Here is a 26,825-nt window from a genome sequence, read left to right on the forward strand (position 1 = left end):
CAATGGATGTTTACAGCTGTTTCTCTTCAGTTTGATTTGTGGCCCATTAGCAAATGAAGGTTCTGAGCATTTCTTCCCTGAGCTTAACTCTGTTCACGTCATCATAGTCATCTTGGTCAATTCTACTTTGAGGAGGCATTTTTTCCCCCAGTCGCATTCTGAGTGCCTTCCCACCTTCTGGTCCTGTATCTGACAGTGTTTCTCTGCTATTCATAGAGTTTTCAGTGACTAGTGATTCAGAAGTAGTTTGTCACTCTTTCTTCCTAGTCTGTCTTTGTCTGGAAGCTCATCTGAAACCTGTCCACCAGGGGTGACCCTGCTGGTTATTTAAAAAAACCGGTGGCATAGCCCTCAGAATCACAGCAATTCAAACCACCACAGCAAGACAGACAGACGAGTGGCGATTGTGTGGTTGCTGTTAAATCATCAACTAGCCCTCTAGAAAAACGATCAGAATCCAGAATTTCCATTGTATTCGCTCTATTCTGTTCCATTCCACCATTCCATCACATCCTCTAATATATTGTTGTTGTTAAATGACTTCCGGTCAGTTCCAACACAGAGTGACCCTGTGTCGGGTTTCTGAGGAGTGGCTGGTTGACTTGAAACACCGACCTAGTGGTTCAAACCAACCTTCCAGTGCAGTGGACTGCAGCGCTACACCAGGACTCATATTGATCATATTCCTAATCTCGTTCTTATGATCATAATAATATTCTCCTGATTGCTATTTTGATTTTTATAACAGCTTTTATCTTTTGGGTCTCATCACAAGCAGGCCTTTGGTGAGCATTCAGTTCTGTTAACCAAAGAATGCATATGACTGTGTAAAGTTTGTGTTAAACACAGGGGAACAGAAGCATCACCATGTCAAGACCTAGTATCAACCTTCAAAGAGCTTACAAACTAGTGCAGTAGTTGGATGAATGGGTGGATGTATAGAGGGATGCATACATGTATGCCTCAGCACTACTTTTCTGCTATCAGTTTTCTCAACATGTTTCTCTGAATGAAAGGGGAATTGGGAACTTCTACAAAGCTCTGGTCCTAGTGAGATGCCAAAATGGTCCTAGGGATCATTTTGGGAAAAGCAAAGCCTGCCAGTGAGAGGAGACAGAGGAATCCAAGAAACAGCCTTAGAGCCATTCCTAGCCAAGGATCTCATGGCTAGAGTTCCATCAAGTCAGGAGCCAGGTGTTAGTCACCAACAATGTGACAGTGATGAAGGCGTTCAGCCACAGGAGTGACACTAAACCTAGGGCCCAATGTGGGAGCTGTGAGACCTGTGTGCATGGCCTATAGTAGTTTCTTGCTTCCCTCCACCGATTCATTCTTCAGTTCTTAACATGTAACAATTAACAACTAACTAAGAACAGCTCCTCTATTTCTAATACAGGGTGGGAGCCCATGTGGAAATAAAGGGGTGACTTTCGGAGCAGTGTGCTCAGGGCTGTGACCCTCTCTCTGGCCACACATGCGGACCTTGCCCCTCTCACCGTTGAGGCAGGCAGGCCTCTGCAAGCCAGCTGCTCAGCTGCACCTGCCTTGAGAAAAAGGCACCGGGTTCTTAAGCAGGGGATGAATATTCATTGCCATGAACCTTTGCAAACTCATTTGGGGAAAAAAAAATTAGATCAGGAGAAGTAATCAGATTATTAAAAAGAAAGAGCAAGGACAGAAGGCGGCGGTGGTGGCAAGAATCACATTTAAAATGCAAGGAGAGACTTCTTTCCAGCGGAGCCGCTCTGACCCCCTGGACCATGCACCAGGAATAGTTAAGCTCTCCACATTCCTGCTGCATAAAAATGTTGTGAGATGGTTTTTTTGTTGTTGGTTTTTTTTTTTGTCATTCATTTTGTTTTTTTTTGTTTTTTTTGAGACCTCAGTTGGAGGGGAGAGGCAGAGGCAATGCACACCTTCCACATATGAAAATTATAAGATAATGTTTTGTGGTTTTCATTTTATCTTCCTTTGATATCAAGAAAAATTGTGAGAGCCAAAGAGGTTCTGATGAGTGCTGAGTGACAGGTTAAAGGGCTCCAATAAAGATTAGATGGTCCACTATCTCCTGAGGAAATTGCATAAAAGTGGTTATTCCCTCTTGCTTCTATTAATTTCCTCTTCCTGGCTGCTTGGAAATGCTTCATACTCTGATGCTGCAGATGGGGACGAGAGGCGTTTTCCATTATCTCAATTACTGCCCTGTTTATGAGACACTTAATCTGTTTCTTTATAAAGTAATAGTACTGTAGGTGATGGATTTAGTGTCAGGGACAGGAGGGGAGGGGGGTATACTCAAGAGCATTGTAAGCACTAGGTAATTTGTTATATCGCAGAGGCTCTGAAGAGAAGTTGGGTTGGCATTTCAAGGTGACCTTCTGACTGTTAGAAGTAGCATGTACCAGTCCATTGTCATTTGAAGAGGGAGGGAAATGTTGTGTGTTTTGTCTGGAGTATGGGAAATGCCTATATGCTTAGGGATGTGGTACTCAAGCCCCCTCTGCTGAAGCCAGGGGAAGATATAGGGGTAACACCAGAAGTCTTGGCTCTGTAAAACTCCCCTAGATGCTTATAGGATAGGTGAGTCTTCAGAGGTCTAGGGCTTCTGTCTGAACTATGATCACCTGCAGTGAAGGAGGGAAGAATACCACCTTTCTTTTATGGAAACCAAGTAATTATAGTCTGCAGTAGCATCAGAAACATACAGTCCTCCAAGTTAGAGGTGTTCATTGACAAAGGTCTTGTGTGAATTCACCCCAAAGGGCACAGGGCTCTTCTCTCACCTCTGTGCCTTGGAATATGCTAAAACGCTCTCTGGCAGAGGTTCTGAGCTGGGCACTCTGATCTAATTTCTCTTCCAATCTCCCTGGTTCTTTTACCTCTTCCCTTCCAGCATTGTCTTTCCTTCTTCTGAATCTTAACCTCCTGGCCACCACAAGAAAGTGTTTTTTATGACCTTCATCTCATAATAGGTCCCACAAATGTTGTGCATCCTGAGTAACTGGTTAGATCAGCTCTACTTTCCATTTTCAGAGCCCCTTGCACCCCACCTTCACCCCCAGGCACACATATGCATGGCTAGTGCATTTCTCACTGTATTGCAGTCATTATTCAGTTATCTGTCTCCCCCTCCAGGACAGGAACATCCTAAAATCTGCAACCCAGTTTGCTCTCTGTTATCTACCAGATTCACTGTAGATCCTCAATAAATATTTGTTGAATAAGTGCTCCTCATTTTAATAACAGTGCTGATGACCATAGCTCAATGTCAGTAGAAATAGACTGACACAGAGTCTTGAAACAATATTAAAGCAAAGAGTACTGCTATCCACTTCATCATTGCTTGTGTGTGCCTAGACGTGTTATGCTGTCATAACGCTCAGTTATTGTTATTTCTTGAAATCATGGAGCCTCCAAGCATGATGTGTAGCCTCCTGTCTGTCAGTGTCCCTACCGTTCACCACTGCATTACGCCCAGCTGTTTTGCATACTCAGGTGACCTGCCTGATCCCGAACCATTTGCATTTGCTCTTTTGCCTAAATAGTGTTTGTCAGATTCTACCTAGAAGCTCCAAACATCACCTCTAATTAAAGCAGCTTTTTCTTACCGGGCAGCGCTTGAGCAAATAAATAATAGTTTTCTCATTTATTTTTCTATGATATAAAATTCCTAGTGAAATAACAACACTGTTTCCCCCTTTTTCCTATTATTGAAGTGGTAGTGTCTGATATGAGTTTAAAAAAAAAAAAAAAGATTTTGTGGACTACTGTGACACTGTAATCTTTATTTTAAGCATAAATTTGATAAGAACCTATAGTAAAAGTATGGCTCTAAGTTTCAAACTAAATGTTTAATAAATAAGCATAAGGATGTTGCTTCTTTATAAATTAGGGTATGTCTATACACAGACTTTATTAAAATATTAACTTATTAAATCTTAATATTAAGTCGATTCATTGATTTCATAACTGTAGGTGAAATACAGTGATTCAGCCATCATACAGTATGGAAATGCTCTATGCAAAAACACATGCTTCCATTTGATTCCAGGATTTATTTGCCTGCTTTTGGGACTCCACCCTTATATTCTGAACCTGAGTTCCAAAAGTCCCTGCCAAGCAAATTTGCTTTTTAAAAGGGTGTGGGTAGATGGAGGTGAATAGGAATTAGCATTTATTTAGCACACAGTAATATAGTGGTTTAAGAAGCTCTGGTAGCGTAGTGGTTATGAATTGGGCTGCAAACCTCAAGGTCAGCAGTTCGAAACTACCAGCTGTTCCGTGGGAGAAAGATGAGGCTTTCTGCTCCTGTAAAGATTTACAGCCTTGGAAACCCTGTACAGGGTCACTGTGAGTCAGAACCGACTCCACGGCACATAATAACAACAATGTAGTGGCTATGAGTAGTGGTTACAAATAGGGCTGCTAACCTTAAGGTTGGCAGTTCAAGACTACCATTGGTTCTGCAGGAGAAAGATGAGGCGGTCTGCTTCCGTAAAGATTTACAGCCTCGGAAACCCTGTGTAAGATCACTATGAGTCAAAACTGACTCCATGGTACTTTACAACAACAACAACAAATGCCAGGCACATTTTCATATTTGAATTTGTTTAATTCTGACACCTTGTGAAAGTAGTTGAAGGAATTATAAGTTTCTATTTATAGATTCTTTATACAGATGCACCAATGGAGTCTTTAAAGGATTACATAACTTGTCTATGGTTTCCTGGTGGTCCTCTAGTTAGGGACAAGGAGAGCCAGAACAGTCGTCAGCACTGTTTTGGGAAGTATGGAGTCATCCCTGCCCAAGACTTCTTCCGCTACCTTTTTCTGAGCTTTTCTTCCCCAAATCCAGTTTGAATCTATTCCCCTTTACTTTCTTCCCTCACCTTATGGCCACCTCAGAGCTGTCTTTCTCCATTAACAATCTCGGAAGAAGGCAATTTCCAAATCCCTCTGCCACTTGTGGACATCAGGGTGATTGTTTATGCTGTTAACTTATTAAATGTGAAGTAAGGAGGCTTTTTAAGTGCTGGAATAAAGTGAAAACACCTTGTTCTTCTCAGGCTGATACATTAAGAAAATTACAGTGTGGCAAGGACTAAATATGAATGCATGAGTTGCTACCACTTCCTCCTCCCCCACTCCCATATCCAGGAAAAGGCTTCCTGGTATGCTTGGACAGTGTACAGGCCTGGGATTGCTTTGTGTCCATCAGCTCCAGGACAGAGAGGGAGAATGACCCAGGAACACTGGGTGGCTTACAATGTGCAATGGAAAGGGCCAAGTGTTTCTTATCGAAGACAAAGACAAGATAGGAAAAGGATACGAGGTGAGAAGGGGACATAAAGAGAGGGACAGACTCTACTGAATGTATTGGGTATACCATTCAGTAGTTTCCCTTTTAGCATTTTACTTGAGTCTGTAGTAAAGATTTAAGGCTTGTCTCACCCCCCACCCCTCCCTATCCCCTAGAGAAGTTGCTTTTGAAGGTGTTGAGATAGGTCAGCAAATGGCCCATTTTTACATGGATTACAACAGGAACCTTTAAGAACCTTAATGAGTCATCTAGGCAGCAGTGTATTTCATGGAATGTAAATCCTGGAAAGTTCTCTGTAAAACAGGATTTCTTGGTTAGATATTTTAAGCAAACACAACACCCTATATTTCTGCTTTGAAAGCTCTGATAGGTCTTTAATGAAGACTGGGTTAAATTTCTTAATCTACATTTTCAAAATATATCTGACCATAGAATACTTCTGTAAGTAGTAGATGTTAATAACTCAAAGAACTTGCATTATGTGGAACACACCCGAGTTATGCCATGTGAGAGCATTCTACTTCAGAGATTGCCTCCTGTCCAAGATGGGCTCCTGCCCCAGGGCATTTCCAGAGGCAGGAAACCATCTGCCTCATGTTAAGTGAGCAACAGAGTGAGAAAACATTCACAGCTTAGGAAACAGCTCTTCCCTTCTGTCTCAGCACAAAAGTCATGGATTTTTTGTTTTCTAAATAGTTAGATGTATATCATCACTACCATTTTCCCCGCTTGATAATCCTGGGATTTTTTAACCTCTATGTTCCAATTTCATCAGCAAAATGAAGATAATAATGGCTGCCCCATAAAATAATGAATGTAAATTGTTTAACAAGACATATTAACAGATGGAGGCTACTGCTATTATGAAAGAACTTTTTCCACCTTCCAGGAGGGAACAATATGCACCCACTCCTCACTTATCAATATGGTCAGATTCCAAAGACCATGTTGTTATGCAAACATTAACATTGTGCAAAAGTAGAAGATGCCACCGCAGATCACAAAATGAAGGATGACTGCATCATATTACATGACTCCCAAACCTCTGAGAATCATGGTCCAGCCAAACTGACACATATCTTTAATCATCACAGCCAGTAGTACTGCTGCCCCACACCTTGGCATTTGTTACTACCAGATGTATGTTGTTAATGCACAATATACTTGGGTACTAGATTTTTACCATTGCCATAAATGCAAAATGTTGGCTAATGAGACAGTCAGTAAGCGAGCAGTAGGTGCATTTGGAGAGATGAGTTTTGTACAGATTATAAAGGTACTTTCACTACAGCAAAACTCACATTATATTATAATCTTATGACTACTAGAAAATGAGCTACTTGAGGGCAGGTTCTCTTGTCTGAATTCCCTGCATCAGGTTCCCAGGGACACAGGAAATGTTCACTGAATGAATTAATGAGGTTGCACTATTTTTTTTTATTTATGCAAATATTTATTTATTATTTATTACACAGAAAGCCAAATGACATGACTAGGTAGTAAATCTTATCCAATCTCAAAGAAAAAAAATGAGCCAGCGCAGGTTTCATGGGAAACTGGAAGAGTCAGGGGCAGAAATTATGGTGAAGGACCTCCAGGAAATAGGCCATGCAGGGATGATCTTTTGAGGGATTATTGAAGAGGAGACCAGGTGCCTGGAGTTGAGAGTCTCTATGGATGAGGCATGCATGGTGAGAGTCTGAGGAACTTTGCATGGCATGGATTTTCACAAGATGACCCAACAGGGAACTAGGAGGAGGTGGTCCACATTAGCACGTACTTCTAGCAAGCATTGAGCTGGGGCTGTACCAGGTATTTCTGACTCTCTCCTCAGCCATGTACATGATCGATGATGCCAAGTACATGACACATTCCCTGGTGCACTCCCCGCAATGTCAACCATTCCTTGCTCCCCTCTACAAGCATATCAAAATGCAATTAAGGAAGAATGATGTTGTTAATGCAGCAACCTTGAAATCACTTTAATTTCTTTTAAGGAATCATTCATGAATTTCAGTCCTTTATCATCATTCATAACAAGTACTTGTTCACACATCTCAGAGTGTCCCTCACGTGTATTGCAACATGACATTTTAGAGCAATGGGACTATCCATTGTCACCAGGACCTCTTTCCATCTGAGGACATAAGGCGGCTTTTCTTCACTGAGTAGCTCAGCTGAAAGCCTTGGCTGTTAACCAGGTGGAAGGGGGAGGGAGTAATCATTTATAGAGCACTTATGTCCCAGGCACTGAACTACACATTAGATTCATTTTCTCAATTAAATCTCTCGACACACCTGAAAAAGAAGAATCATCATTCATATTGTTCAAGTGAAAAAGTCCATTGGTACCAGGAAGGTATATTTCACTAAGAAATTTTGAAGGATTGGAAGGGTCAAAATAGTGATTTCCTCAATCTAAAATACTTTCCTGGGGCAAAGGGGCATCTCAGTGTCCTTTATAGGAAGGAGTCCAGATTCTTTCAAGTTTCAGGGAAGAGCTTCTGGCTGCCATTCTTCCACTAATAATCAGATGGTTTCTTTGTGTTCTAGCCTGCCCTGCAGGGACATTCAAGGCCAGCCAGGAAGCTGAGGGCTGCTCCCACTGCCCTTCCAACAGCCGTTCCCCATCGGAGGCATCTCCCATCTGCACCTGCCGGACCGGCTATTACCGAGCGGACTTTGATCCCCCAGAAGTGGCATGCACTAGTAAGTGGTGGGACTCTGGGCCTGGGTGTTCAGTGTAGTTCAAGTGATGGGGCAGGAAAGACATCCCAGGTAGATGGAAGCACTGAGCAGAAGTGCTGGCCATGGTGCTGAAGCAGACAAGGCATGCTTCTGGAACAACAGAGCCCTTCTCTTTGCTCTGTAAGTAGCACAGGGTCAAGATTATGCTCTTTCTTCCCTCTGTTTCCAGATTAAATGGCCTTCCTCTCACTCATGAAGGACAGTTTATGCCCATCAGAGGGTATAGCAGCCTGCAGAATTCTAGGAGTACAAAATTCAAGGTTATTGCAACAACTCAGTAACTCTTTCAATCACCCCTTCCAGGAAGACCCTCCTGGCCCCTATAGCTGAGAACATTTTGTTCTTCTGGGTTTCCTATGTATCTGCAGTGGTGTATCCTGAGAACTCTTCATTGTTCAGATAATCTGACCTGCTTTATATCAGTTACCAGATTGGGGTGGGAGAAGGGTGGAGTCTTTGTGATCCATATTGTGGTCTCCTTGTGCCCCTTCAATGTCCAGCATGGTGGAGCACCTGTGCTATTACCAAATGACAAGACCAGAAGCCTGGTCACAGTATGCATCTCTGAGGCAAAAATTCTCAGGACTAGAGCTAAACCATCACTCTTTCTTTCTTCCATTCTCTGCTGTAGAAGGAAGGACAAAAATGTTAGGGCCTCAACTCTACTTTGTAAATATGAAAAAGAAAGGAGAGAATTCTCTCCTGATCTTCTCCCCTGTAATTGTGGGGAGGCAGAAAATGCTACTATCCCTGCACTACATGTTTGTTCCCCTAAGGATTCCAGCCTTGAAATAGAGAGGCACTCTCTTTTTAGTATTCCATTGTACTAGATGCCAGTGCCCCCGGTAGTCTCTAATTATGCTAAAGCTCTCTTTTGGGTTAGATGTTCCTGTCTATCTCACTGTAAGCAGGAACCTTTCCTTATACCTCCTGGGGACAAATCTCTTATACTTTTCTCCCATCCCTACAACAGAAGGACAAAGAGTGCTTCATATACTCTTGCAGTTGGATTGATGGAATACACAATTGTACTTCTCATGGAAGAATTTTTTTTTTTTTTTTGCTTCTGGCCTTGCAGTGTATGCATACACTTTGCTGGTAAAGAGGAGGAATGAAAGTCTCTTCTAGATCAAGACCTTGAGCTCGATCAATGTTTATAGACTGGAACTGAGGAAAAGCTCATCCTCTTGTAAACTGATTTCTTCCAGACCTCTGTCTCTGGCAGGTTGATATTAAGAGAAATGATTCCATTTCAACTGAGGGGAATCCCTGGCTTTCTGTTGTGATGTGTCCACCACTGATTTCTGAGGTTCCCCTGGGGGACATCCTGTGACCCTGAAAAGCATAATCTAATATACTTCTTTAGAAGCCCTTGAGACACTCTTATGACTGACAAGACCTATGCTCAGCATCTCACAGCTTCTCTCCTACAAACACTCCTTCCACTTTTACTTGTGGCCCCTCTCTCACAGGCTTCCTCTGCAGACTGGCTTGTACAAACAGAAGCTGGGCCTTCCAGCTCCCCTCTTCAGCGGACATACCCTATACATTCATGCACTTCCTGAATAAGATCACCTAGAAGGAAGCGAGATGAGTTAATCTCTTAGGACTACTGTAAGAAAGTACCACAAACCAGGTGGTTTATAAGAAGAGCAATATATTGTCTCAAAGTTTTAGAGGCTGAGAATCCAAATTCTAGTTGTTGACCATGTTGATTCCTTCTGAGGGTGCTGAAGGAGAAGCTGTTCCATGCTCTGTCCTAGCTTCTGGTGATGACTGGTGATCCCTGGTGTTCCTTGCCAAAGCATCACTCCAGTCTCTATCTCTGTCTTCATGTGGCCTTTTCCTCTCTGTGTCTGTATTGGTAGCTCTTCTTTTTTGGGAACACCACTCAGATTGGATTGTTGTTTTTATGTGCTGTGGAGTCGGTTCTGACTCATAGCAACCCTGTACAGGGTTTCCGAGGCTGTAAATCTTTATGGGAGCAGAAAGCCTCATCTTTCTCCCACGGAACAGCTGCTAGTTTCGAACTGCAGGCCATGAGATTAGCAGCCCGATTCGTAACCACAGAGGACACCCCTATTCCGGTATAACCTTATAGGTTTTTCAGAGACCCACTCCAAAGATCACATTCATAGGTACCAGGAGTTAGAACTTCAACGTATCTATTTAGGATACACTCTTTAAAACAGCAGACCAGTTGTTCAGAACTCTGATATGGAGCTGTGCTCCTTGTTACAGAGCCTCCCTCATCTGTATGAATCAGACCTGTCTTCCAGACATCTTACCTGAAGTGTGTGAACCAATAGGACTGATTTATGGAAACAGATGAATATCCCAAGACCTCTAGTCTGTGTAAGACAGACCTATACTCTGTTCTGGCTACCCATAATTCAGACTCTACCTCATCAGAATCAGACTTTACAAGGCTTTCTGTTCCTGTCTCCAGCCAAATTAGCCCTGGGGTTAGACACACCTTTTCCAGCTCAATCTCTGGTTCTACCACTATCTCCCCACCGTAACCAGAATGGCATCATACCTGCATATTCTTGATGTAGTGCTGTGCTCTTATACCCCAGACGTGGTGTGCCACAATTGGCTTTGGTGGTCAGACCTGAGAGTCCATGGACGTATTATGCAGTCCCCACCGCGGCCTACAGGGCATGTGTGATGAGTGGACCCACAGGGCACTGAAACACAATGCTAGGCAAAACAAATGTAAATAAACTTATTATTTTATGGAGCCTCATTATGTATTTGATTTATTGTGTGCCAGGGAAGTACTGTATGAAAAAGTCAATTTGTTGGCTTTTATATTCTCATTAGGGTTTCCTTTTAAAGCGTTCTAATTGGAGGTGCCATCTGTTCTTTTGAAAAGGCATCGCACATCACCACAGTGAATAAGTTTTCAGATACAAGGAGCATATCTGGAGTGATTGAGGCCCAAGGCACAGCCCTGTGCATGGCTTTGGCTTCAGCAGGCCAAGTAGGGCAGGTGTGCACCAGCCCAGCCCAGCCCAAGAGAAGCTGGTGAAGGTGGGGAGGACACAGGGCCTTGTTTACTTTGCAAATGCATTCCTGCCTCCATCTGGTTATGGCCTGGGTGGACACTGGGGTACCCCAGCAAGAAAGGAGAGCATTTGTCTTTCTATAATGTACAGGTCAGTGGACATCAATAGTGTCTCGATTCTGTGGCCTTCAAGGGTATGGACTGAACCAGGAATGGCCAAGAGTCAAGGCCTTGTAGTCTGGAAGGGCCCCAGGAATGACCTGTCACCATTGTCTTTAAATGAGATTGTATCAACTTTTACACTCATTCATTGACAATATTGAAAACTTTAAAGGCATTGTTTATCTTACAGCTTTAAAATACGTTCCTTTTCAAGGCCACAAAACCTAGCGTGTACTGAGAATTATTGTTTTATTGGATTGTTGTTGTTAAGTGCCATCAAGTCAGTGATGGCACTTAACAACGAGGAGCAGCTGGTCAGTTTGAACTGTCCACCTTTTGGTTCAAACCAATTTTTTGGGTATAGTGCATTAACTTGTAGCCCTACACCAGGACTCCTTTTATTGTTATATATATATACACACACACAAACAAAATATATATGTACAAAATATTTACCAATTCAACATATTTTACATGTCCAATTCAGTTCACATTGGTTACATTCACCACATTTTATAACCTTCATCACTATTCATTTCCAAAGTAGTTCACCATTATTGACAAAGCCCTAAGTAAAGTCACTCCCTTAAGAATTAATATGTTAATGAATTCTGTTAATCTCTTGGGACTAGCACAGATACCATCACTGTATTTCTATAGTGTTAAAAGTCTTCATTTATTCAATCTAACCATCAAGAATGCATGATAACTTTTTTCTTTTGCATGATAACTTTTGTATACCTGTTTGGGCATATCTTCATTTTCTTTCTAAATTACTGGGAGAACTTGGGTTCCCCTCAGCCCCTGAGAGACCCTGGCAGCCCTCTGACAAGGTTCATTGGCTCAGTAAGGACCTCGGTTATAACAGGGTTCACCATGAATAGGAATCAACTCAAGAAGATCCATGGGATCTGCTTGGTATTCTCAGTCTTAGAGAATACAGATGTTTTTGCACAATTGCTAAGAAATTCAGCATAGCTGAGCTGGTGGGGATTGTGAGTGAAGCCAGAGGATGGAGGCATAGTGAGCTCAGTGTGCTAACATTGCTGTTTAGACTTGTGGATATCCAACTTCCTTTTGCCGTTTTTCTCTTCTCCTTGAGCCTCTCCCTGGGTCTGCTGCATAAATGCCATGCTGATTGTCCCTTGTTCTCTTGCAATTTAAGACCGGCTTATAACCAGAAGGAAGCCTTGTGTACCTGCAGGCACTGGAAGAAAGAGAGAGAGAGAGAGAGCTAAAAAGTCTGATGCAAGGGCTTGGGATGTGTAGTGTAGCATGCCAGGGCTGCCCTTAAAGAAAGAGGCGGACCGAAGCCATGTATGAGGTGACATGGGGTTAGGAGGAAGCTAGAGTCAGGTGACATGGGATACCCCATTCCTCCCTGCTAATAAATCCTCTGAGTTTCATTGACAGTGGGAACCACTTTCAACAGGAAGTTTCCAAAGACCCACTTGCATTAAGAAGTAAGAGGCTGGAACAAAAGGAATTTCCAGCCATACTAGCAGGAGGAGTTGTGAAGGTTATGGACTGAGGAGCTGACTTTGAGCTTTGGACTTTCTGTGGAGGCTCCACCTTGCTCCTTCTGCTGCCTCCCTGGAGTCCTCTTGGGGAGTACTGGTATCCCTAAACTTCAACAATCTTGGGTGGGTGGTGGTGAGAAAGTTTAAATAATCAATAACAATAATCAATCAGAGGGCTTTGGTACTTTATAGGCAAAAGTTTGAATTTTGACTCTTTCTCTTACTTTCTTGTGACCTTGGGCAAGTTACTTAATTTTCTTATGACTAAAATGGGAATGAAATAATGTGTGCTTTTCTGAGTTGGTATGAGGCTTAAGCAACACAGCATTAGAGTGTCTTTGGCACAGTGCCTGGTTCATAGTAAACTCTTCATCACTGTTAGAGTTTGCTTTGGTTACATCCCTGGAAAGTGTGAAGATCACAGCAGATATGGAAGCTACAAGCAAGAAAGGATGTTGGAGATCTGAAAATAAAAGTGATACCTTCAGAGGGAGTCTAGGTTTGACTCCATTCCTGAATGTCACAGCAGAACCTATTGTGTGGCCCCAACCACACCTTGGCCTGAAGTCCTGGTGAAAACAATGAGAAGCAACTGTCCCTGGGACTGAATATGCAATGGAAGGGCAGACGGAGGCACAGACCAGCATCCTGTATCCTGAGAACTGCCCGGAAGAAAGAGGCACTGAGAAGCTGGGTAAGACTGGACCCCTGACAAGACTGACTTCAGTTCTCAGGGAGCAGAGGTACATCAACGTTTCCAAGTGAGACAGGCTGCTTTTCACAGGCAGGCCTGATAGCAAGAGGAGTGTGACCAGGTCAGTGACAAGAGGGCACAGAGGAAGTGCATCTCAGGGTGAAACCAAGCACCGCCTGGCACGTCTTCGATTTTAAATAATTTCTAGTTTACTGGGGGACGAAATGGAAAAGAGGAATTTATGAAGCGGGTGAAAAGAGATAATTATACCTTATAAAATTGCTGTCTGTGAAAAACTATGCAGAAGGATTGGTGTGAAAATAATTACCTTGTTACATTTCTGACCACAAAAAACCTTTCTGTCACCCACATGGGAGAAACTTTGATGGATCACGAAGACAAGCTAGTGCTTGCCTTGTTTCTTTTATTTCTTTTTCGAATGCAATCTGTTTCCCTCAGCAGTTTTGATCATAGAAATAGAATAAAGAAGGGGCTCCAGAGGTCATTGCCTTGTCCCTTGCTCCTGCCTGCTGTTTCCTCAGAGAGGAGGGTCTGTGTTGGGCAGACATCTAGGGGTCCGATAGAGGAATTCACCCTCCCTCTAGAGTCACATAGAAAGGCAGAGAAGCTAAGTGGCAAGAGGAGGGGCTTGGAGCTTGCATCCCGATAATGTGACTAGGCTTGTCTCTTAGCTTTGCTGAATGTGTTTCCTCCCTAACAAAACTGTGTATAATGAAACTCACATTATGAACTGTGAACATTAAATGATAGCATTAAGGTGAAGGCCCAGGGTAAAAACTCAGGTCTGTCTGACTCCAGTACCACAATTTCATACATGTTATGAGTAGGTGCCCTCTAGTCTGTTCTAAGTCATAGTGCACAACAAAGTGAAACACTGCCAGTTGCTACACCATCCTTACAACCGTGGTTATATTTGAGCCCATTATTGCTGACACTGTGTTAATCCATATCCTTAGAAGTCTTCCTATTTTTTGCTGACCCTCCACTTTGCCAAGCATGATGTCCTTCTCCAGGGACTGGTTCCTCCTAACAAAATGTACAAAGTACGAGAGATGAAGTCTAACCATTATAGCTTCTAAGAAGCATTCTGATGTACTTCTTCCAATACAAATTTGCTTGTTCATCTGGCAGTCCATGGTACTTTCAACATTCTTTGCCAGCACCCAAATTTAAATGCATCAATTATTTCATGGTCATCCTTCTTCATTGTCCAACTTTCACAAGCATGTGAGGTGATTGAAAATAGCATGGCTTTGGTCAGGCATGCCTTAAGATGTCAAAGTGACATCTTTGCTCTTGAACACTTTAAAGAGGTCTTGTGCAGCAGATTTCCATAATGCAGGAAATCATTTGATTTATTATTGATTGCTGTTTCCATGAATGTTGATTGTGAATGCAAGAATAATGAAGTCTGTAACAACTTCAGTCTTGTCTTAATTTTTCATGATGGTCCAGTTGTGAGGATTTTGGTTTTGTTTACAATGAAGTATAATCCATAGTGAAGACTAGTCTTTGATCTTTATCAGTAAGTATTTTTCGTTGTATCATCTATGTATCGCAGGTTGTTAATGATGGTGTTTTTTTGTTTTTTTGTTTTTCACTCCAATCCTGATGGCATGTTCATTTTCATATAATCTAGCTTTTTGGATTATTTGATCATCATACAGACTGAATAAATATGGTGAAAGAATAAAACCCTGACCTTTCCTGATGTTAAACTATTCAGTATCTCCTTGTTCTATGTTCTGTGTGCCTCTTTATCTATGCACAGGTTTCCCATGAGCACAATAGAATATTCTAGAATACGCATTCTTCACAGTGTCATCCACAGTGTTTATAATCCACATAGTCAAATGCCTTTGCACAGTCAATAAAACACAAACATCTTTCTGGCATTCTCTGCTTTCAGCCAAGATGTCAGCAATGATATCCCCATTACAAGTCCTCGTCTGAATCTGGCTTGAATTACTGGAAGCCCCATGTTGATGTACTACTCCAACTGATTTTGAATTATCTTCAGTAAAATTTTACTTGCATGTGATATTAATGATATTGTTCAATGATTTCTGCATACTTCTGGGACACCTTTCCTTGGAATACGCACAGATATGGAACTCTAGCAATTGATTGGCCTGGTGTAGCTATCTTCCAAATTTCTTGGTATAGATGAGTAAGAACTTCAGTGCTGCATCAGTTTGTTGCACCATTTCAATTTGTATTCCTTCAGTTCTTACATTGTTGTTGTTAAGTTCTGTTGAGTCGATTCCTACTCATAGCAACCCTGTATAGAGTTTCCAAGGAGCAAGCTGGTGGGTTCGAACTGCTGGGCCCTGTGATTTGCAGCCCTGTGCTGATCCTGCAGTACCACACCAGAAGTCCAATTCCTACATAGTGAAACTAAGATACAGTAACTTTAGGATGATTGTGCAGAGGCGATGGCAGTGATGGTGTGATTTGCTGTTATTCTTACTCTTGAATCTGCTTCCTTCCCACTGAAAAGGGTCAAAATCAGTTCTTCCCTCTCTCATCTCTGTATAGTCTCTCTCCTTTAAGCTTGGGTTTCATTCTGTAAAGGGCTAGCAGCTGTTGCCTTCCTGATCCAGACCATCTGAGGGCAGCTGTGTGGATCCTGAGTCTCGGACAGAGTACCCAGGAGTGTGGTATTCCAATGCCATGGCTCATATCTTCCAAGGTAGGCTGGAGGAATGGAGAAGAGGGCACCAGAGCCCAGGGAGTGAAAAGTGCCTTGGGGATGACAGGAAAAGAAAGATGTCTTCTGCTGGGATTCTTGACAAGATCTCCAGTGATGGCTTCCTTTTGACGCACCCCCCCCCCAAAAAAAAAAAAAAACCCAGATCCCCAAGAAACAAAAAAAAAACCCAAACTCACTGCCACCATAGCAACCCTACAGGATCCTACAGGGGTATTTCATAAAGTTTTCAAGGCTGTAAATCTTTACAGAAGCTGAGTGCCTCATCTTCCTCCCATGGAGAGCCTGTGGGTTCAAACTATCGACTTTCTGGTTAGCATTTTGGCACTTTAACTCATGCACTGCCAGGCCTCCTTCCTTTCAACCCCCAAACCCACTGCCATTGAGTTGATTCTGACTCATAATGACCCTGTATAGGGTATCTGAGGCTGCAAATCTTCATGGGAACAGTGCTTATCCTACATAATTATTGTGCTCCTTTTTTTTAAGCCAGTGCTTGTCAAATGCAGTCTCTGAATAAGCCACCTTATCATCACCTGGGAAATTGTCATAAATAAGTCTTAGTCCCTCCTTGTACCTGCTGAATGAGAAACTCCAGGGGTGGAGCCAGGGGCTGAGGTTAACAAGTCCTCCAGGTGCTTCTGCTGCACGTAAATTTGAGAACATTGTTCTAGAATTAGGTCATGGTTTTGTGTCCTCTGCTTTATGACTCCTGGGGAGAGAAGCCATTGAGGGAATCCTTTCTGATTGGAGCCACAGAACCTAACTGACCCTCCCTTGTACATCCTGTGTGCTGTGTGGGAGATGGGTATGTGTGGACTGTGAGTGTGTGCATGAGGAGGGGGAATTCATTGTGAGTGTTGTCTGTGTGAGTGTGTGTGTGTGTGTGTGTGTTTGGTTAAAAAGCAGGGTCTCAGTAGCTCTTAGAACAACTCCCACCTGCTATGACTTTATTTCTATTGCATGTTCACTCTTGGGTGGGTGGGTGATGGGAGTCGATATGGAGACTCTACCATGAGCATGGAAGGAGCTCTGGTAGCATAGTGCTTATGAATCGGGCTGCTAACCTCAAGATCGGCAGTTCGAAACTACCAGCTGTTCCACAGGAGAACGATGAGGCATTCTGCTCCCGTAAAGATTTACAGCCTCAGAAACCCTGTGCAGGGTCACTATGAGTCAGAACCGACTCCATGGTACTTAACAACAACAACTGTAAGCATGGAGTCCTGGTATAGCACTGTAGGATAAGCGTTGAACTGCTAATCACAAGGTCAGTGGTTCAAAACTGCTAGTCACTCCTTAAAAACTCTAACAGGGTTATTATGAGTCAGAACCGACTCAACGGCACTTAACAACAAGAGTGTGCACAATTACTGGAGCCAGTGATGGAGGAGAGAAGAAAGTAGAAACCTGGGAGCAAGATGTGGTTGGACTGGGCTCAGGGAGGCAGGAGGGGAAAGAAAACTGAGGCAACTGTGAAGCAACTAATGGAGACCAACTAGTGGACAGGGGGTATACAGGGTGATGGGCATCAGTATTTGATGCCAGATATCACCTGATGGTAAATAAGGCAAAGGGTAAAAGCTCTGGGGCTGCTACTACAGGGAGGGGGCCTTCAGGCCAATTGGGCAGGAAGTCTCCTCAGGGCAGCCAACACTCTAATTACAGCAGGAATCTAACACTCTCCAGCTTGCTTGTCTACGTGGCTGCACTTTGAAAATGATTTAAAATATATTTTGGAAGTGCTTATACACAGTCTATACTTCTGCTCCTCTAGGGGTCGCACCATATTAAAACAGGACTGCTTTATGCAAGGCTGTTATTATCAAGTCGGTTCCGACTCATTGCGACCCTATGTAGGGTTTCCAAGGAGCGACTGGTGAATTTGAGCCACCTACCTTTTGGTTCAAACCGACCTTGCAGTCCTGTGCATTAACTCACATTATCACATCAGGTTAGGTGTACCCGTTGCTGACCAGGGCTTCGGAGTTTCTGGATACTGTACACAGTTCATTGCTCTTAGCTGCTAACAGAAAGGACAACAGTTTAAACCCACCCAGAGATGCGTTTGAAGAACAGCCTGGGAATCTTGTTCCAAAAAATAAGCCATTGAAAATCCCATGGAGCGCAGTTCTACTCTGACATACATGGGGTCACTCTGAGTTGAAATTGACTTGAAGAGAGTTGGTTTTACCAGGGCTTCAGGAAAAGATATACTTGTGTGTCCCCTTCTATCAATCTGCTTGATTTCACCCTGATACATCACTCATATTGCACATAAATATATCATTGCTCTGTTTGAGGGGGAGGTAGTCTGTGTGATGCTTTCTTGAGGTGATGTTCCAACAAAGGCTATAGATCAACAAGCGTCATAGAGCAAGCTACTTCAGAGGGTGCCTGGATTTGGGCTTATGCTCTATGCTGACAGGCTGGATGGTTTATACACCTGGATCAGAATGGAGGAAGTGTGACTATAAGCTGAAAGCTATTTATAACTGTCACTGCTGCTTCAAGTAGGGTCTGTCTGGCCTGTGTAAACACATTTTCACACTTCTATAAGCTACAATTCCTTTTCACAGCTGTTTGACCCAACTGGGCATAACCCTTATGGTGGATTGTATAGCTCTGAGTTTAAAACTAATAGCCAGGCACACACGCTTACGTTTCTATTTCAGCATTACATCGTCAGAGCATTTGGAGGCACAGATTGTTACCATTTGTGGCAGCCGTCTAGGTCCTACCGCCCAACCTCCTCCCCAATGCCAGCCTTCTCGCTCCAACAGCCCTGAGAGGCAGCCATTCCGTGTTTATTTTTCTGAACACTTGTGATGACAGACAACTCAAAAATATTGCAAAGTGGCTCTATTCCATTGATAGACAGTCATCATCCCTCATCATAGGAAAGATCTTCTGAACCTTGGGTTGGACACTGCCTTCCCCTGCTCCTCCCCATTAGAACAAATTCAGAACCAGTGTTCTGCAAACCAGGGTTTCCACTGCTTCAGGACACCTGCCTCATCCTACCTTAATCACCTACTTTAGGCCCAGCATCGGCTATTTCGTCTGTTCCTCAAAGGACATGGTATCCTGACACCTCACTGTGCTGGTTGCTGGTTGGCCTTTTCTAAATCCTTCCTATTTATCAATAAAGCTCTCAAAATAAGAAACACAGTCAATGGGGAAGTGGATTTTCTCCTGTGATTGGGGTACTGCTCCTTGTCCCCTTTGCAAGGGCAGATTACTCTTGGGTATGCTGTCTCTGTCAAGGATTACGGATTTGCAAAGAGGCTTTGACTGTAGGAAGGTGGGGTCATCATACCTAGAAGCACAGTCTTTGGTGTGGTAAAGAAATGTGATATTGTTCACTTCAGATTAGTAAGTAAGCATCTGTAAACCTGTTCTTACGTTGTTTTTTGGGCAATCTGATGTTACTCCTTTGATTTCAGTACTGAACTCCATGGGCTCTGATCAGACTTGACAGCCAGTAGGCATCCAGTGTTTCTGTTTGTCCCCTCAGGAAATGCTGCCCATTGGGTCTCCCTCACCTGTTCTGCACCTGGTGATGGTGGTGGTGGTGATGTGTTGTGGAGTCGGTTCCGACTCATAGTGACCCTGCATAGAGTTTCAGACTCTGTAAATCTTTACGGGAGCAGAAAGCCTCATCTTTCTCCCATGGAGCAACTGGTAGTTTCGAACTGCTGACCTTGAGGTTAGCATCCCAACTCATCACCATTATGCTACCAGAGCTCTTCTGCACTTATAAATGTGCATTTCTGAATTCTGCCTTGTGGCTATAGACACAGTACAAATCACAGTGAATCATTTTGAATACTGATTTTTGTTGTCTTTAAAATGACTTGTATTTACGTAATGGTTGAGAGTGTGGATGCTGGAGTCTGCATGTTTGGTTTTGAATCCGACTCTGCCACTTGCCAGCTTTGTGACATGGCTTTTCTGTGTCTCTGTTTTCCTCATCTGTAAAATGGAGATAATACTGGTGTCTCTGCCTTGTTGCATTGCCATGTATATTAAATAAGATATTACTATTTTTAAGCGTCACACAGGAAGCATTCAATAAGAAAACAACAATGTGATTTTATTATATTACTCCTGGACTTGCTTCTCCTCCTTTGTTATTATTTTCAAAGCAGCCAAAATCTAGAAACTTGCCTGATTGATTATTTAGTCAGTACTTCTTCCTTCTGTACACAAGTCTGTCAAAAGAGGCATTTTTTTCTGTTGAGCGTGTTGCAGTTCAGGTATGCACTCTTACATCACACTCTTTCTCTGCAGATTAATAAACTTTTTTTTTTAATTTGGCATGCTTCACGAATTTGCATGTCATCCTTGTGCAGGGGCCATGCTAACCTTCTTTATATCGTTCCAATTTTAGTATATGTGCTACTGAAGCGAGCACAGGTTAATAAACTTTTAGAAAAAGAAGCAATGGCAGGTGGTCTGACTTGTATTTAGAGAACAATTGTGGCACTTGGCACTCTTTCCTAAAGGCTCACCAAACCCTGATTTCATTGTGTAGTGTCAGAAGTTGAAGGGATTGAGGTAAGAACTCATTCAATTAATCTGCAGCCCTTTTGTTTTAAAAATCAAGATGACGTCCACTGTGACATTAAGGCCCTGGTGAGCTCAGACAATGGTTCGGATGTCTGATGGTGAGCTCAGACAATCAGCTCAGGTGGCCGATTGGTCCAGGATGAGCACTGGAACTTGGCAGCTGCAGCTCAGGGCTCTGTAACCTCCACCCCTCCTTCCCTGCTCCTCATCAAAGAGGAGGGAGGAGGACATATTGGGACCCAGGGAATCTGCACTGTCTGTATCTAGCTGCACTGGACTTTTCCATAGGAAGCAGGAAGCCTTGCTTTGCACACACTGAAAATTCTGCTCTGGTTAGAGAGTATCTCCTTTTCCTTGTGTTGCTATTACGGAAACACTACAAGTGGATAGCATTAAAGAACAGACATTTATTTCCTCACAGGTTGGGAGGCTAGAAGGTGGAATTCAGGGCACTGATTCTAGGGAAAGACTTACTGTTTGCTCTGGGGGAAGATTCCTGTCTCAGCTTCCATAGCCTGGCATTCCTTGTGATCTTCACATATGACATCTGTTTTCCCCTTTTGTGTTTGCTTGTCTCTGTAAGCACACTGATATGGGCTCATTCACGTAAAGGAGAAACCCTCACTTCCAAATAGGATTACATACACAAGTATAGAGGGGTCAAGACTCCAACACATATTTTGGGGGTGGAAATCAATCCATAATCGAGCTATTTGGGTATAGAGCTCTCTCTAGCTATTAGACTAGAAGTACTTTGACATACTTATGTGTTTACTCTCTTTTGTAGCCTAACAAAAGAGGTAACAGACAATGTCAAGTGGAAAGAGCACTGTCTCCTTGGGATCAAGGTGTTGGGATCAAGTTGTCTTTCAGTTTTAGGCTTGTTGTATATGCTCAGTAAATTGTTATCTTTGTTGTAGTTTTTATGAGTAAGATTTAAGAGGTCAGTCTAGAGTCATATCTAAGTCAAGCAGTCCAACTAAGAAAATAATAAGAGTATAGGGAGAAATTGGAGATTGTAGATTCATTGTTCTCGGAGAACTACTCCAGGTTAACTAAATTTAACCCTCTGTCTCTACCCTGTCACAATGTGATTACAACTCTCTGTAGTGTTTACAAATACCATCCTGGTCTGCAGCTTCTTTCAGGGGGTCCCTAGATTCCCTCCTGGTTACTCTAGTCTCTCTTCTCTCCTTCATGATAACTCAATAACAGATCTTGATTTAATCCAATGAGACCAAGCCTGGGTTCCATTATGGGATCACTCCTAGACTTCTGGCCAGGGTCCTCTTCAAAGTCATCACTGTCGATCAAGCCTACAGCTCATATCAACCTATTGTACTCTCACATAACCAACCATTGACTTATTCAGGAGGTAGGTTCAAAATCTGCTCCCAACTCAGTGTACTGACTAGGGCCTGTGACTCCACACCCATCTTATATGAGTAGTCTTCTGAAAGTCTATCCCTACATCTGAACTTGCAGCTTTCTGCCTTCATCTAGGATTATGAGTGCTTCCTGTCCTTCCCTGAGAGATTTTACATCCTCTGCCAGCCTTGTTTTTGGTGCCCTAGATGCCATATTAGAAACTGGTATGACCCAACCCTTTCTCAAACCAGGACTGAGACTTTGTATTCCTTGGTCTGGTCACATATGAAGATGCTGCAGGGAAGCCAGAACTAGAGACCTACAAACCTCCCAATTGCTTCACGTGGGTTGTAACAATGACCCTGGACTCCAGGTGTCTTTGACTCTCACCATGATTTAGAAGAAAGCCACTTTCATCTTACTGTAAGGGTGCATTCTGTATGCTAGCCGTAGAGAGCAGACGCTGCCTGAGTAATGCCTATGACTAGAACTGTAAAAAGAGATCCTGGTGACGCCTGCCAAGAGGGCTTCTGAATTGTGTGGGAAGTTGGATGAGGTGGACAGAAATGGGTCTCATAGTCAGTTTGGGCATGTGTGTACTCTCTGAGTTATGTGTGGCAAGGGACCAGGAAGCAGCATTTTGTAGTGACTTATTTTGAAACAGTGTGTCTGGTCTTCTGAGAAGCTTTTCACATAATTGGCTGGAAACTGCCAAGTCTGAGCCAAACACCTGAGAACTGTGATGATACGTTGCTGGCTGTGGACTTCAAAGTTGGATGAAATGCTACTGATGGCTTTGAAGAGAAAGAGCAGTCTGAAGTCAACCTGCAGAAGGGACACTATGTCCTCACAAAGAAAACAGGGCCTGCTGGCCACAAAGGCAGGACAGCTCACAGTAAGGCTCAATCTTCCAGGAGTGAGGGATAGATTTTGTGCTTACACCCAGTGAAAGGCCTGCCAGGCAGCTCTGATAAGAGAATCGTGTCTATGTCTGCACCCCTCCACACAGGACAGGCTGTGACCCACCTAATCCTCTTCTGTGTGCCACAGAGCTCAAACACACTGACAACAGTGATTGCATCAGAAACATAAATATGCTCTCCTAAGAAGAATAAAAACTAGTTGCCATTGCGTTGATTCGAACTCACAGTGACCCCATGTGTGTCATACAGAACTGTGTTGCACGAGGTTTACAGTGACTGATCTTTCATCAGATTTCCAGGCCTTTCTTCTGAGGTACACCTGAATGGACTTGAAGCACCAATCTTTCAGTTAGCAGTCAAGTGTGTGACATATTTGCACCATCCAATGTTTATTAAAGCATTACTGCCCATTAGGCACTGTGCTAAGCCCCTGACAGGGATTTTCTCAGTCTTGTAGAATGTAAAATACCTACTGCTATCATTTTCTGTTCCTGAGATACAGGAATTGAGGCCCAGAAGGGCTAAGTCACTTGCCCAACCTCACACATTAGTGATGGAACACAAATTTCCACCCAGGCTTTACTGGGCTCTGGGTCCTAGCTCCTCCATACTAGCCTAATCCCTTAAGAGGGGAGGACAGCTGCCTTTGAACTGACCTAGCCACATGGTGTGGTATACCCCATGTGAGATGGTGATGGTTCACCTTGCTATGGCTAGAGTTCATCAAGTACTCTCCATGCAAGGTTCCTCTCCATGGGAAACATGTCTTCCATAGGACAGGGAAAGAGAGGAGAATTGCACCAGGTAGGCATCATCAGTCACTGCCACATTACCAGCACTCCCATGGTGGGCTAATTCCAATGTTTTACTCTTAGAAACAGCACTGCTATGGACATTCTGGGACATACCCCCAGAGCACATGTTTGTGTGTGTGTGTGTGTGTGTGCAAGAAACTCACCTAGAAACAGTACTGTTGGTTGACTAGGTGCACACACCCAGAAAGCCTACCACTATCACCAAAGCGTTTTCCCCAAGAACTTTAGACACCTATCAGGAGTGTACAGGAGGGCCTGCTGCCTCATGTGCTGGTCCTACTGGGTGTCAAGACTTTTGATTTTTTACAAATTCGTCTGAAATCCTAGTCATTTTATATTGGTGAAAACGTTGTTGTTGTTAAGTGTTGTAGAGTCAGTGCTGACTCCGAGCGGGCTTGTAGAGCACTTCCAAGGAGTTTGAACTGTAGGATAAAGCATTGGTTGGAAGTCCAATGCATATCTTACATCACCACACCAGTGACGATGTTCATATATTTCACATTATGCAGCCATTTTCTCCATCCTTTTCCTAATAATCCCACCACCATTAACATAACCTCTGTATCTCAGAAGGAAAAAAAAAAAAAAATTCCCTTTCCCCTTGCCTTCCGTCTCTCTATATTTTTGTTTCATATGAGTAAGATCATACATTACTTTTCCTTTTATGATTGACTTATTTCACTCAGATTTCATTTCTAGGTTGACCCTTGCTGTGGCATACATCAAGACTTCATTTCTCTTTAAGGCTGAATCCTATTCCCTTGAATACATACACCACATTCTGTTGATCCATTCATTTGCTGATGGACATTTCAGTCATTTCCACCTTATGGCTGCTGTGAAAAGTGCTGCAATGAACGTGGGGGTATAGGTTTCTGTTTGGGTTCCTGCCTTTACGTCTGAGTATATCCCTAGGATTGGAATTGTTGAGTCTTACGGAGTCTTGGTGTGGCACTGTATGATAGGCACTGGACTGGAAGGTTGGTTTGAACCGCAAAGTCAGTGGTTCAAACACACCAACCTCTCCTTGGAAATCTTATACATGGTCACTATGAGTAGGAACTGACTGGATAACACCAATCAAATTTTGTTTTCCAAAGTGATTGCGCCATTTCACTTTTATGCCACCTGTGGGTAAGAGTTCCCGTGTCTCCTCAACCTCGCCAACACCTGTTGTTTTATATTTTTTTTATACTTGCTGTTCCATTGGACTATGAACCATAGGTAAGCTGTTCAAGCCCACCAGCTACTCCTTGGAAACCCTATACAGGGTTGCTATGACTAGGAACTGACATAACAGCACTTAACAACAACAACATTCTATTAGGGTTGGGGAGCATGGTGGCTCCATATGATAAGCACTGGACTGTGAAACACAGCACCATGGTTCTAGACTATCAGCCACTCCAAGGAAGAAAGAGGAGGCTTTCTGCTTCCATGAAGATTTAAAGCCTCAGAAACCCTATACAGAGTTGCTGTGAATTGGGACCAATTTGATGGCATTTATCATCAAGGTCAGCAGTTCGAAACTATCAGCTGTTCCATGGGAGAAAAATGAGGCTTTCTGCTGCCATAAAGATTTACAACCTTGGAAACCCTGTACAGGATCGCTATGAGTCAGAACTGACTCCACAGCACATAACAACAACAACAATAGGGATGAAGGGTATCTCATCTATGATTTACACCTCCCTAATGGGTAAGTTCTGGTAGCGTAGTGGTTACGAATTAGACTGCGAATCTCACAGTCAGCAGTTCGAAACTACCAGTTGTTCTGCAGGAGAAAGATGAGGTTTTCTGTTCCCGTAAAGATTTACAGCCTCGGAAACCCTGTGCAGGGTCGCTATGAGTTGGAACTGACTCCACAGCACATAACAACAACAACAACAACAACAGGTCAACACTGGACTGCTAGCCACAAATTTGGTGGTTCAAACCCACTAGCTACTCCTCAGAAGCCCTATACAGGGTTACTATGAGTCTGAATTAACTTGATGTCGTTTAGAAACTACAACAGTAGCTAATGGAGTGTGGTGTGGCGCTATAGGATAAGCACTCGACAGCTAGTTGCAAGGATTATGTTCAAGCTCACCAGCTGCTCCGCAGAAATCCTACACAGGATCTCTATGAATTGGAACCAACTTGACAACACTTAACAATAACAATAGCTAATGAGGAGCCCTGGTGGCACAGTGGTTTAAGTGCTAGGTGGCTGACTGAAAGGTCAGTAGTCAAATTCACCAGCTTCTTAGTGGGAGAAAGATGTGACAGTTGCCTTCCATAAAGATTTACAGCCTTGGAAACTCAAGGGGGGTAGTTCTACTTTGTCCTATATTGTCTCTGAGTTGGAATCAACTCGATGACACTGGTGGTGGTGGTGTGCCATGGAGTTTGTTCCGACTCATAGTGACCCTGTATAGGGTTTCTGAGGGTGACTGGTGAGTTTGAACCACTGACCTTGCTGTTAGCAGTCCAGTACTTATCTTATAGTGCCACACCAGGACTCCATATTACATTATGTACCCTAATCTTATATATATCTAATTCATGGGTAGTGGTTGGTGGTTATGTGTTGTGGAGTCAGTTCTGACTCTTAGCAACCCTGTATAGGGTTTCTAACACTGTAAAACTTTATAGGAGCAGAAAGCCTCATCTTTATCCCATGGGAACAGTTGGTAGTTCGAACTGCTAACCTTGAGGTTAGCAGACCAACTTGTAACCACTATGCTACCAGAGCTCCTTTAAAGCTAATGATGTTGAGTATCTTTTCATATGCTAGCTGGTCATCTGAATATCATCTTTGGGGAACTACCTGTTCAAGTTCTCTGTCCACCTTTTGATTGGGTGTTTGTTTTTCTCTTGTAGAAAATTGAGTATATCTATATATCTGTATATTTGTTTTGTTTTGGATATTAGACCCTTATCAGATATATGGTTCACAAAAATTTTCTCCCATCTATAG

The 26,825-nt window shown here is 43.1% G+C and overlaps 1 protein-coding gene across 1 annotated transcript in view; it reads left to right on the forward strand.

Moving 5' to 3' along the window:
- Window positions 1-26,825, forward strand: part of EPHB1 (EPH receptor B1) — a 743,041-nt gene that overhangs the window by 464,249 nt on the left and 251,967 nt on the right. The window contains exon 4 of the mRNA XM_006846598.1: window positions 7,874-8,029. Within this exon, the coding sequence (XP_006846661.1) occupies window positions 7,874-8,029 (156 nt within the window). The remainder of the gene's footprint in view (window positions 1-7,873; window positions 8,030-26,825) is intronic.

This window comes from Chrysochloris asiatica, unplaced genomic scaffold (genome assembly GCF_000296735.1).
Source record: "Chrysochloris asiatica unplaced genomic scaffold, ChrAsi1.0 scaffold00028, whole genome shotgun sequence".
NCBI lineage: Eukaryota > Metazoa > Chordata > Mammalia > Afrosoricida > Chrysochloridae > Chrysochloris > Chrysochloris asiatica.